At 40.0% G+C, this 13,548-nt stretch overlaps 1 protein-coding gene across 2 annotated transcripts in view; it reads left to right on the top strand.

Moving 5' to 3' along the window:
- Nucleotides 1-1,311: 1,311 nt before the first annotated feature.
- LOC124281794 overlaps nt 1,312-13,548 on the top strand; it is a 31,310-nt gene continuing 19,073 nt past the window's right edge. Inside the window, exons 1-8 of one of the 2 annotated variants that reach the window (XM_046717784.1) lie at nt 1,312-1,516; nt 5,089-5,156; nt 6,529-6,613; nt 8,173-8,370; nt 8,604-8,834; nt 9,794-9,862; nt 11,796-11,917; nt 12,728-12,785. In XM_046717784.1, coding sequence (XP_046573740.1) covers nt 1,414-1,516; nt 5,089-5,156; nt 6,529-6,613; nt 8,173-8,370; nt 8,604-8,834; nt 9,794-9,862; nt 11,796-11,917; nt 12,728-12,785 — 934 coding nt within the window. In that variant the 5' untranslated portion in view covers nt 1,312-1,413. The remainder of the gene's footprint in view (nt 1,517-5,088; nt 5,157-6,528; nt 6,614-8,172; nt 8,371-8,603; nt 8,835-9,793; nt 9,863-11,795; nt 11,918-12,727; nt 12,786-13,548) is intronic. The other variant, XM_046717783.1, reaches the window with a different exon arrangement.

Genomic DNA, 13,548 nt, shown 5'->3' with positions numbered 1-13,548 from the left:
ATTAAAATAAATGTCCTACAATCACAGCATATACATATATATTACACTTGCTAGAAAGGGTGCAGGCTAAAACGGAACCACAGCAAAACGGCACCTGGCGAAAACGGCACCATTTGGACATAACGGAACCTCGACTTGGCGAAAACGGCTACAAATCTTATGGCGAAAACGGCACAAACTAAAATCTTATGGGGAAAACTAGTTTGTTATAAGATTATCGGATTGCAGATAATAAATACATCTACTATTATGTCGGAACTATCAAAATTTAAGAACAAAGATGTATTTTTATATTCAAGAATACGATGTGAAAACTACTTTATATGGTAACGGCGCATTGAATAACTCAACTATTAGTGATATTCTGAACTCATTACAACAGTTCATTTCTAAAAGTAACCGCTTACAGTAATTATCAAATCTACGTATATATGGAGTTGCGTCTATATAAGCCACTAGGCTTGTTCGCCTATCCAGGTTTCTTTGACGAAATAAAAATGTGCTTAAACCAAATATATCTACTGTGCCGACAGTGATTGGAAGTGGGCATCCCATAACTGACAATCGGATTGCAGAATGTGTAGATAGTAAATACATCTACTGTGCCGACAGTGATTGGAAAGGGCATCCCAATTTAGCGTGAAAACATCGCACGCTTTGATGTTTTAAGTACATATACTCAACTGAAATCGCCCAGTGTCAAACTCAGTGTCAAAATGAAATTGTATTAAAACGGACAAATGTACCCACATGAACACTGAGTAAAATTGGGTGGTGTAAAGTAAATATAAAAATATAGTTTCCCTACTTTTGTTACTATAAAGTGTAGAAAAATATTGTGATAAGTTAGTTACCATAATTTTTTTGGTTTGATTTTGACTTAACTTTGTCGGATACAAACATCTGACATAAATATGCACAGATTTTGAGAATGACTCATATGTTGATATAATCTTGCTAATGTTATAATGAAATGAAATAAAACATGAGTCAACGTCTTACTTTGTTTTATATATGGTGCCGTTTTAGCCCAGAAATCAGTAGACGTTTTCGCCACACAAATTTGGTGCCGTTCTGCTGTGGTGCCGTTTTAGCTATAACCCGCTAGAAAACACATGAAAACAATGTGAAAAACACTGTGAAATACATGTAAATACAGAGTTGAGTGTTCGTTTATTTTAACACTCCTTTAAACGTGTGTAAATCTGACAGCCAGATGATACGTAGATTTCCTAACGTTGGTAAATTTGGGTAATACAAATTGTGTGCGGTGTATGAAATAGGTGAATGCTTTCTGCTGTGCACCGAAAGGATCAACCCTATAAGTAGAATATTACAGTGTGCACGACCAGTCTTAGGAGATTCGGCGGCAGCAGAGGACCATCTGTTAGAGGGTGACTTGTCTGTTACGACATGTACTATTCTACAGCGATGCTGTGGACGTTGCTCTTCGTTTTCGTCGTCGTAGAGGTACAGAGCATCGACGTTGGAGACTGCATCTGTTACAATGAAACAGGTATGTCATATATGTACATCAGAGCCCTGCTGCACAAAGCGATCTTAGCGTTAAGATAATAAGTCCCATACTTCAACATAGGCTTACTATACGGTGGTTTTGTGGAACCGGACCCTGGACGATAGCTAACCATCAGTTGCTATATACTTTCATATAAAATAGCCCTCTTGAAATTGTAATCTTTATGCTAACTACCGGGCAAAGAAAGGTATCACCAAAAAATAGAAATCAGATGGTGCGACTTTTCTCCCTTGGGAGTACCAGAAACCGATGATCAAAGGTTGGCATCCTAGTTCGCTCAGTTATGTGTGTCAGCATCGTACTGTGCTTGTGAATTTATCAGACCTGGGCCCCGATCCACAAAGCGTTCGTAACGTTACGACGTGTCCTAACTCTATAGTTCATTATAAGCTTACGAATGTCGTAGCGCTACGAACGCTTTGTCGATCGACGCCCTGAATCATTTTTGGCTTTCACCCCGCATTAATCTGACACGCCAGACATTTTTATTAAAGTTTTTTGAAGCGGTATTATAAGTTTCTTAAATTATTAAGTTTACTTAAACACTATTTGCATCATAGGATTTGGAAGCCTGGAGAAAAGGTATTTTGAAAATGTCCGCTTTCTGAATTAGTCCGAGTGTTGCTGAAACTGAATCATATTGCTTGTACTCATACCCGATGGAAAGAATTATTTATCACCAAATTAATCACTGAATTATCTGGTACAGTCACTACTATTTACAGACCATTGTCAAATGGCTGGAGCATTGCAGTATGCGACATTAAACAATAAATTAAAGCAATACAAATCTCCTGGCACCTCTGCTCATTCGATCATTGGTGCCAAGAACATTTGCTTAAGAACAGCCTCACCATACTATATATAAGACGAATTCCAACAATCATAATTGATTTGTATGTATGATATATACTAAAACTGTGTACATGTGTGGAACACATAAACATTTTATGCTCTGTATTTACAACAAAGGCATGGAAATCTCCACAATTGTTCATGATGCCCTATTTTTGTGTTCAGTATGTGACATGTCTGTATATATATATTTATATTACATACTGATTGTAAGCCTTATGGTTACCCAAGTGATGACTTGACATCCCCAGATCCATAAAGATCAATGTTTGAATAATTATGGAAAAAAAACTGGCAGAAGTCTGTCGAAGTTTTGGTATACATATTTTGAATGGTAGACTGTTTGCAGATAAACATGGGGAATTCACCTGTTATACCTATAATGGTTCAAGTGTTGTGGACTATGTCATAGCTTCAGCAAAGCTATTTCCATACATAAGTGATTTTAAAGTGGAAGATGTTGATTACTCCAATCATTTCCCAATATCATGTTCATTAAACACTGGCTTCTACTCAACATGTGACTGTGAAGCTAATAGTGATGGTAATACACAAACAGATACCAAACTACATACTAGTGACACTGTACATGAACAAACTTCACATGATTGGATAAAGTTTGTATGGGACCAGGATTCTTCGGACAATTTCATTAGTAACTTTAAAGATTTAATCGAAACTGAACATGGAACCCTGTGTGATAAGATAAATAACAATATTGACGCAGCAATATTAGCTATCACAAACATTTTCTATCAGTCTGCATACTTTGCTAGGAAACTATATAAACCTAACACAAGGAAATTTCAAACCCATGATGGTGGGACCAAGAATTAGGAGAACTTAAATGTAATAAATATGCTGATCTTAGAGCTCACAGAGACTATGGCGTTGATTTTAATGTGTTCAAATCGCTAAGATCATCGTTGAAATGCCTTTTTAAAGTGAAAAAGAGACAATACTATGAAGACAAGCAACACAAACTTGTGGAAGCCAGGAAGGACCCTAAAATGTTTTGGCACTTACTAAAGTGTACTAGGAAAACACCTGGTATAAATGTTAATATTGACCAAACGTGACTGGGTCAAACATGTTTCCTCTTTGTTGACTTGTGATCAAGACTTACAGTTATCTTCATGTGACATTCAAGGTGCAGTGTGTCACACTGTGCGTGATGATGACTTAAATGATGTCATAACTGAACGTGAGGTGAACTCCAATATGGACAAGCTCTCTCAGGGTAATGGAGCACTTGTATCTATCTATTCGTTTCAAAGAAATTTGGGTAATCTGTCAGCTCAGGATCTCTTTAAGTTGTTTGACTCTGTCATTCTGCCTATTCTGTGTTATGGATCTGAGGTTTGGGGAACATTATATTGTAAAATTATTGAAGGTCTTCAGATTAAGATTTGCAGACAATATCTCAGAGTTAGCAGAAATGTAAGTGGTATTATGGTTCTAGGGGAATGTGGCAGGCTTCCATTACAATTTAATTATATGTCTAGAGCGGTTAAATATTGGTGTAGGTTAATTCAGTTAGAATCACATCGACTCCCATTTCAGGGTTACAATATGTTGAAATCGCTTGATGATTCGGGTAGGACTACATGGGCTACAAATATAAAAATATCTTATTTACATTCGGTTTTGGGTTTGTATGGCTCTCACAGGATGTCGGTGATAGCAAGGCATTTATGCAGCAGTTTAAACTTCGGCTTTCGGATAATCTCAAACAATCATGGTCTGCCACTATTCATAACCTTTCAGATTCATTTGCCTACAAACACTTTAAATCATTACTGCATGTAGAAAGCTACCTATCGTTATCTATATCTCCCTATCTAAAATCTCTCCCAGCAAAGTTCAGGTGTAGCAATTTTGGGTTAGGTATAGAGGTAGGAAGATATAATGACATACCAATGGCTGACAGAGTCTGTTTTTACTGTAAATTAAATAATATGAACTGGATTGAAGATGAAACACATGCCCTTTTTGATTGCCAATTTTATAATGATGCTAGAAAAAGGCTTATTACTCCAGTTTTGTATGATAATGTTAGCAAACAAAACTTAATACACATTCTTAACAGTAAAGATAAAAATATTATCATAAATTTTTGAAATGCATCCATAAAACTAGAGCTGCAGCTGTGAAAACATAAACCTGTCACTTTTATGTGCGCTTATTTCAACCAATCTATTTTGTATTATGGGCCTTTGGCCTTGATACTGAATAAAATATCTGTCTGTCTGTCTGTCTGTAAGCCTTATTTGATGTAGCTAGTAGATATGTCCATCGTACAATAAAGCTATAGACGAATTCTACTCTTTTCAGTTATTTGACAGAAGATCTGAGAAAATTGCATCTGCCTGATTTTGTAAAATATCCTAGCCTGTGTTGTGTGTGTTTGTGCGTGTGTGTTTGTGTGCGTGTGTGTGCTCTGTAGCTTTTACAGTGTGTTGACTTCGTGAGTTCTGGAGTGAAATTTAGAAAGACAATTTCTTGGAGATTTATTACATTATGTATCTTATGGTCATGATGTTAAAATTCTGTAATGCAATGCTGTGTGATGGTTGAACGACTTCTTGTGTCAGTTGTTTCTTGATCTGTGGCCCGGGTTCATCCTACAAATACAGTTCTTCTTCCTTTCTTCTGGTAGATAGAAATGTAAATCATTTTCTTTGATCTCCCTACAGGAACAGATGTGTGTGCCATTGCCATCGCTAAGAATGATACAGACTTTACCGTTACATTGCCAACTGGGGTGAGTAAACAGTAGTAGACAGGTGCTGTTAGGCCCAATTTGGATCAGCGATTGGTTGGATGGTTGGTTGTTTAACGCCACACTCAGCAATATTCCAGCTATATGGCGGCGGTCTGTAAAAAATCGAATTTGGACCAGATACTCCAGTGATCAACAGCATGGGCATTTTACTATGCAATTGGGATACGGTCAGCAAGCCTGATCACCCGATCTTAGTCACCTCTTACGACAAGCATATGGGTTACTGAAGACCAATTCTAACCCGGATCTTCACGGGTCTTGGATCAGAGAGCCTGCACGGGATCTAAATGTTGATTGCAAGGGGCACTAAGTTCGGTAAAACTCTGAATTTGGCGTTATTTCACCCACATCACAAGAGTGAGTGAATGAGTTTAGCCACATTTAGCAATATTCCAGCAATATCACGGCGGGGGACATAGTAAATTGGCTTCACACATTGTACCAATGTGGTGAATGGAACCTGGGTTTTCGGTGTGACAAGTGAACGCTTTAAAGGGGCACTGATTAAGGGCAATTCCCCGGATTGATGTTTTAGTACCCGGATGATATCCAAGAAATCTTGACTGGTTTGAGATCTTTGCTGCGCCATCCGCAGGCTCAATTGGTAGTATCATCTTGTAAGCAGAACGTGACCAAGTAAGTTGCCAGTATTGATAACGTCGTCAATACACAAGAGCCCAGTCTGAATGCACCGCTGAATAGTTACTAGATAAGGTCAACACAGACATAAACACAAACGTGTTTATAAACACATTAACATGGCATATCTTGTCCCTATACTGTGGTCTCAGAAACTAGGCTAGTCGGCCACCACAAGAATAGAACGTCAGCCTTATATACGGCTGAGTAGGTCCCCACTTCAACCCATTGTCCGATTTCTACACAAATTATTCTTCAGTTGTGATCGTTCATACTTCAAAGAGTTGAAGACTTGCCTTAGGGGAGCCCCTCTCTCTCTCTCTCTCTCTGTGTGTGATCCTAGAAAACTTTCAACTCGGGTCCGAATACCCTAATTATTATAGCCTAATGGTTTAATGGTTTAAGCGTTCGCTCGTCACGCCGAAAGCCCGAGTTCGATTCCCCACACGGGTAGAATGTGTGAAGCTAAATTTCTGGTATTTTGTGATTTAACTGAAATACTGTTCAAAGCGGCAATAAATCAAACACTTGTTCACTTCGACTCTCACCTGCTCACTCACGCACGCACTCACTGGGGATCCAAGATGGAATGTAGCAAGAGTCCCAGCTAATGGTTTCAGCATTTATAGTATATTCTGGTAGTTTATGATTATGATTATGAATACTTGCCTTCATATTTAATGATTATCGCCACTAAGAATTCCCCTTTCAGAACGTGGAGGTACCTACGTCAATGGCAAGTTTGGGAGGCGAATCCGCATGTCCCGGACAGTGCTCGTTGGATGTGGTGATACCAGGTAGGCACGTGGACGTCCTTTTCTGTTCCTCCCGTGAAGATTCGGGTTAGAATTGATCTTCAGTAACCCATGCTTGTCGTAAGAGGCGACAAACGGGATCGGGTGGTCAAGCAGGCTGATTTGGCTGACACATGTCATCGTATCCCAGTTACGTAGAACGATGCTCATGATACTGATCAGTCGATTGGCTCTTTCGTGAAGCGCAAATGACTTACCTTTTACGACTTTATGGACGTTGTGTCGTTGCATTCTTTACAAAACCAAAGAAATTGCGTCAAGATTAACCAAGGGTCACAACCAATTGCCATGTTGTCACCTTTTACTTTAATCAATTCTTGACAGGGATACCGTTCCACAATGGGACATATTTAGCTTTGAAATATGTTTCTTTCCCGCTTTGTCGTCCCCAAAATGTCTATAAAGTTCAAACAGTCAAACAGACCTATGTTCCTAGTGGCGATGAAGCCAATAGTAAATCACATTATGACATTTTACATTGTTTCGGGGAGGTCATATGCTTATTCTCTATCCTTGGTTCAATAAACAAGTGAGAATTGGTCTTCAGTAACCCATGCTTGTCGTAGGAGGCGACTAACGGGATCGGGTGGTCAGACTCGCTGCGTAGGTCGATGTTCATGCTGTTGATCACTGGATTGTCTGGTTCAGACTGGATTATATACAGACCGCCACCATATAGCTGGAATATTGCTGAGTGCGGCGTAAACCTAAACTCACCCACTCACCTTTTAATGAAAATGTTTAGGGAGCATAGACGGATTTATACTGGCGTTCATAAGAAAGTGCACACCTGGTGTTTTGGGACTATTTCCATTAAATATTTCGCTAGCAATGTTGTAATTGGGTACAATATCTGGTGTTTTGGAAACACTTGCACAATGTTTGTGACAAGGCAGAATCAAAACACTTTTTAAAATATTAATGCTGTTTAAAAGAAAACATTTTACCAAAGAACCAGGTGACTGTGTACTTTCTTCTGAACGTCAGTTTAGTTTCAAGATAATCTTTTTAGAGGGGTAGATAATAAACTACTAGATGTTTATTTCGATTTCGAAAATTTAATTTGATAATGAAAGTCCGTTGGGAGAAACATTATTATCATCGCCTGACATCTGATTTGGATCAGGCTGAATGTGGGTTCGAATCTGATTCGGTCTGATAATGATCCTTAGATCCTGTCCGTGCTAGTGGGTCTACAGAAAGGCGCAGGCGTTGTCCTCCTACCTACACTTTCACAATGAACTCATTAAACCAACACACAGTAAAGACTACAGAGCACAAAGCCACATACACAAACAAACAACAGAAAACCAAAACCAAAACCAAACTCAAATAGAAACAACCCTCAACCAACATCCCCCCCCCCAAAAAAAAATAAAATAAAAAATAAAATAAAATAAATAAAATAAAATAAAATAAATAATAATAAAAAAATAAATAAAACAAAATAAAAATAAATAAATAAATGAAGATATACAAAATGTATCCTATACAAACAGCAAGCTTAGTAAACATATGTTTTGTTTCTTTACCCTAACCAGACAGCTCCAAGTGCACAGCAAACATCGTGTCCACCTACACTGACAATACAGTAAAGGCTCAGATTGGCGGAACCTGTATTTATGGTCTTGATCATAACCTTACCTTCACGGACGCCAGGGCGTACTGCGAGGACAACGGGCTCAAACTAGTGCAACTGCAGGATCCTGATAAACAGAAGAAGGTCTTCGAGGCGACAAGTAAGTTACACCCAGATAGCACCCTTTCTTTGAAGAAGACCCGATAGTATGAAGACATAGTGGCGTTGTATTGTTTTTGGTCTGTTTGTTGTTATAACACTCAGCTATATTCCAGCTATATGTTTCAGAATATTTAATGATATTTACATAAAGCAAAGAGTTATTTTTAGTATGTTATTAAAAACATATTATCATCCTTTCATTTGCGTACATCCATTACATCTTCCCTACAGACTGGATGCAGCACTGGATGCACCTGGAGAAGATATCTGGGACCTGGCGCTGGGGAGGTGCAGGTGGGAAGGCTATGAGGAACGCTCGATGGGAACACGGTTCGGATGCAGATACCTACGACAGGGCATTCACCATGACAACGCTCAGCCAGAACAAGTTCCTGTGGAAAGGAGGAAACGACAATTGGTATTATCGACCAGTATGTGAAGGTCAAGCTTCAGGATGCCCAGGTAAGTAGCGGCAACAACCCTTTCCGTCTCCTATTAGTTTGTGAATAAATTATCTCAGGTCGATACACATTTACTTGTTGACGTACTCATCACTGAATTATTTGCCTGTGCTTATTTTGATTTGTTTTCGTCATATTGTTCATTATACGAGTGAGCGGCTGCGAACTCTGGTAAGAATATAGGTACTGTTATCGCTGTCATCAATCTGTACTTGTACCATGTATGCATCATGACTGCACCGCCAGGTAAAAGTGTCCATCCAGTGATGAGGCCAGGAAGATCTGGGTAGAATTGGTCTTCAGTAACCCATTCTTGTCGTAAGAGGCGACTAACGGGATCGGGTGGTCAGGCTCGCTGCCTTTGTTGACACTTGTCATTATATTCAAATTGCGCAGATCAATGCTCATGTTGTTGATCACTGGATTGTCTGGTCCAGACTCGATTATTTACAGACCGCCGCCATATAGCTGGAATATTGCTGATTGCGGCGTAGAACTAAACTCACTCAATCACTCCAGTAATGAACGATCGATCTTACTAATCAATTATAGATAAAATATCGATTTACTGATAGGGGCGGTTGGGTAGCCTAGTGGTTAAGGCGTTCGCTCGTCACGCCGAAGACCCGGGTTCGATTCCCCACATGGGCACATTGTGTTATGCCACTTTCTGGTGTCCCTAGCCGTGACATTGCTGGAATATTGCTAAAAGTGGCGTAAACCCCAACTCTGTCACTCACTATACTATTGATAGGGGTGTTCACTCGTCACACACGGTTCGATTCACCACATGGGTACAATGAATGAAACCAGTTTCTGGTGTATCCAGCCGTGATATTGCTGGAATATTGCAAAAGGCGGCGTAAAACTAAACTCTCGCATTTGCTCACTACATATCAACCGCTGATAGGTGTCACAGCCAAAGCGATACTTAAACATTACGTTTCTCTCTCGTTTCAGACCCTCCTCCCTCTGCCGGGTCCTGTCTTTGTGTGAACACCGATGCTGCCCCGGCCTTTCCTGATTCAGGTTGAGTAAACTAAATACTTTCGATTATTCTTGATCAGGTTCTGAGGCAACTCTTTGATAGATATCAAAGTAACTGTGGTGGTGTGCGGTCCTGTGCATAGAGCTCAGGTCCCGAATCAAGGGAGGAAAAGCAACGTTGAGCACGGAGAGTCCTTGGATGGGTGACCGTGTTTGGCAGCTTGACTTCTGAGATTTTCTAGGACTTCAGTCCTGACCCACAACGAAGCACATGTCATACATGTGGTCTCACCTTAGGCAAGTGAGTTTGTCTGCCTCTGTTCACCCAGCGGAAAATGGGTACCCGGTGGGATAAGTCATGTGACTATAACTTTCTAGCGCCTAACAGGCATTTGGGGTTATCCGGGGTAATAATGTGGTATGCTATTCGTTGTTAGCGCTATAAGCATACCTGGGGTGGAGTTTGGCGCTATATATGTGGACTCATTATTATTATTAATATATAAAAGTGCGTGTTTAAATGTCACATATTTACCTGCGGCTTCAGCAGTCTAGATAAGGAGGGTAGTCGTAGAATACTGAGCTTCCGACCGGAAAAGAGTAAAAAATGCTTGAGATCAGGGAGTCCAAGGGCTGTTCTCCACGACTGGGTCCTGAAATCCCCCATGAAGCCAACGAATAATTGTCAATTGCATTCTCAGAAAAATCACTGGAAACGATGTACTGAGACCTTTTTTGTGTGCTTTTTAACGGGGTTGTATTTAAATTTTTCACAGGAACCCAGTCTCAAATTAAATTTTGTAGTTTTGTCTTGAGAACAGACATAAATGTCTGATTTGTAACAGATTTCTATTTCTATTTCTCATATGAACCCAGTCCTTTCGTCGTGCAGTTAATGAAAGACCTCGGGCTTCTGCAAATGATAATGCCCTGAAAAATCCCCCTTATAAAAGCGTGAGTCTCAGGCCAAATGCGCGAGAGCTGGCACGTATAAGAATACAAAAGCGTTGTCACAGAAGTCGAGCTTCAGCCTCTGTATCACCTGGGTCGCGTGTGGTAAAGCTTCCCTTACCTCAGGATATAATTATAGTTCTCTATATTCCACATTCTCTTCCCACAGAGGTTACTCCTGTCATATCTTCCTACGTAACCTCTGTTCTAATACGGCCCTTTCATGGTGTAAGCGTTCAAGACTCGTGATTGGAGGCAATCAGATTTAGTTGTGCAATCAGCGACGTTGTTTCAAAAGTGATCATTCGCAAGGCCTCGGTAATTTCCGTATGCTTCGAGAAAACTAAACTTCTTCCCCTGCGCAATGCGCAAACGTTTCTTCTAGACAGAACTCAGTCATGTTATGGCGGATCAGTGGCGTCTCCATCGCCCTCGTTGACAACGGACAAGCTAGCCATTAAACGTCTTGTGTGTAACATCAACACAAGTCCCCGGCAGATGGGGGGATATTTGTGGCCCCACATTTGCTTGTGTTAGTCAAGTTGAATCTAAGTCGATGTAACACGTGTTCTGATTGGATAGAAAGAAGGGAGATAATTCGTGTTGCGATCTTTTGCCGCTAGGGGATTTTACGAGAACCGGGAAATATGGCCGTATTAGAACAGAGGTTACGTAGGAAGATATGACAGGAGTAACCTCTGTGGGAAGAGAATGTATATTCCATAGTTCTCTAAATACCCAATTACCCGCCTATGATTTGCGTTTGCTAATTTGATTGGGTAGGTGACAAGGGTTAATGCACCAATCAGAATGCGCGTTACAAAGCTCAATGTTGGTTCAATATAACAACAACATAGTGGTCAGTCACATTAATTAGTTTTCCGAGAAATTCAATAAGTACGGAAAAACAAAAACGCAAACTCTACCCTTCTGTCGCTATAAATGCATAACATTGCGTTCAGTTGTTATAAGCAGACAATATATTTTACCAAACTGACACGTGTATGTCCTATATCTGATACAGGGGGTGTTGAAGCGGTTTCTCTGTCAACCTGTTTGACTGCGACTGGAAGGGTCCGAACCGGTGATCTGTTCGGCAGCTCGGCAACCCTTTCTTTCTACGAAGTGAACCGACCGGGTCTGAATGTAAGAGCCTTTATTTTACAATCAGGCATAAGCCTTGATAACATAAAAGGGAAACCGATTACAAGCTCAGGCGCGTAGCAAACCAATTTTAACGTGTAAGCCCGATAGGTTGTACCTAAAAACCCGCAGAACGACTACAGAATGAAGTAACGCTTAAGTTTTTTGTTGAAGGGCGACTGTAAATATCTGCATGTCAGTTATGATTCACATTTAATCATGACTAACAAAACAGTACTAGTGTCATGTCCATGGAAATACAATCATCACTGAAAGAAAGACACCTTTCAAATTTATGATGCGAAGAAAAACATGTTTACTGTACATGATGACTGTATTGGTAATTCTTTGCTTTCAAAGGATATTGTAGTCAATATGATTCATAGAGGGATTACAATTTTTTAAGTTGTTCTGATAACGTGTTAATATGTATTTTTGGCAAGAATTAGAAAAATATCTTTTCTAGCAAAATTCATGTGTAAGCCCGGGCTTTTGTTTTATAATGGTAGCTACGCCCTTGAAGTTGGAGGTTATACTTGGTGGTTTCGAACACTTGATGGGGTGAGTGTGAGTGAGTTTAGTTTTACGCCGCTTTTAGCAATATTCCAGCAATATCACGGCATGGGGAACACCAGAAATGGACTTCACACAGTGCTTAATTAAGTTCTTTGTGTATATTTCCTTTTGGGGAAATATTCCCATGGAACTGTTTTCATTTGGAGTTTTTGGACTGACTACGATGATGATGATGACGACGATTATGATGATGAATATGGTGATGATGATGCTAATGATGTATCCATTGTTTCACAGCCGGTGTGGGTACTTAGCACCCAGTTGGATGCAGGAGCCAGAAGGAACTGCACTACTGGTAGGTCTGCGGAAACAAGCAGGCTGAGGACACATTTACAATTATGATTTTGATGAGGGAACTTTTGTATTAAACTTATTGGAAACAAATTGCAAGAGTTATTTCGGTTTTGAGATGGATATGCTTGGCCTTAAGACCACTTGACTCCAAATGAGAAGGAAATTGCTGTTTAACTAAGAATTGGTGTGGAATGGGCAAACACGTACTGCACGCGATACATGGAAAACATAATGGCTGACTGACAAGACGCGTCACTCAGCTGAAGTGAAACAGTTTATTGTTGGGGTGTATTATTTCTTTCTGTCATGATCAATGATGGGTATTAAAATTTGAAACAGCAAATACTGTTGGGAACAGGGTATTCATTGCCATGTACCGTACATTTACTTGACTATTCCCGATTTTGAGTTACTTTGCAATCCATCGTTCTGATTTGAAGACAAACAGACTGTAAGTGTGTAGAAAGTACAATGTAACAAGTGTTGACATATATTGTTGTCAGCTATATGTAGAAAAGGGGTCATCTCAGACAGGTCAGGGTGGTTGGGTAGCCTAGTGGTTTAAGCGTTCGCTCGTCACGCCCAAGATCCGGGTTCGATTCCCACATGGGCAGAATGTATGAAGCCCATTTCTGGTGTCCCCCGAAATGGCATTGCTGGAACTCTGCTAAAAGGGGCTTAAAACCAAACTCACTCACTATTCCTCTATTTCTTGGTATTGTATGGAGGGACCTAGAACTTGCGACTATCTGGGGATGTTCGTT

This window comes from Haliotis rubra, unplaced genomic scaffold (assembly GCF_003918875.1).
Source record: "Haliotis rubra isolate DU_JTF1 unplaced genomic scaffold, ASM391887v1 Scf29, whole genome shotgun sequence".
Classification (NCBI taxonomy): domain Eukaryota; kingdom Metazoa; phylum Mollusca; class Gastropoda; order Lepetellida; family Haliotidae; genus Haliotis; species Haliotis rubra.
Note: the sequence above shows the minus strand (reverse complement) of the source record. Positions and strands in the feature narration are given on the sequence as shown.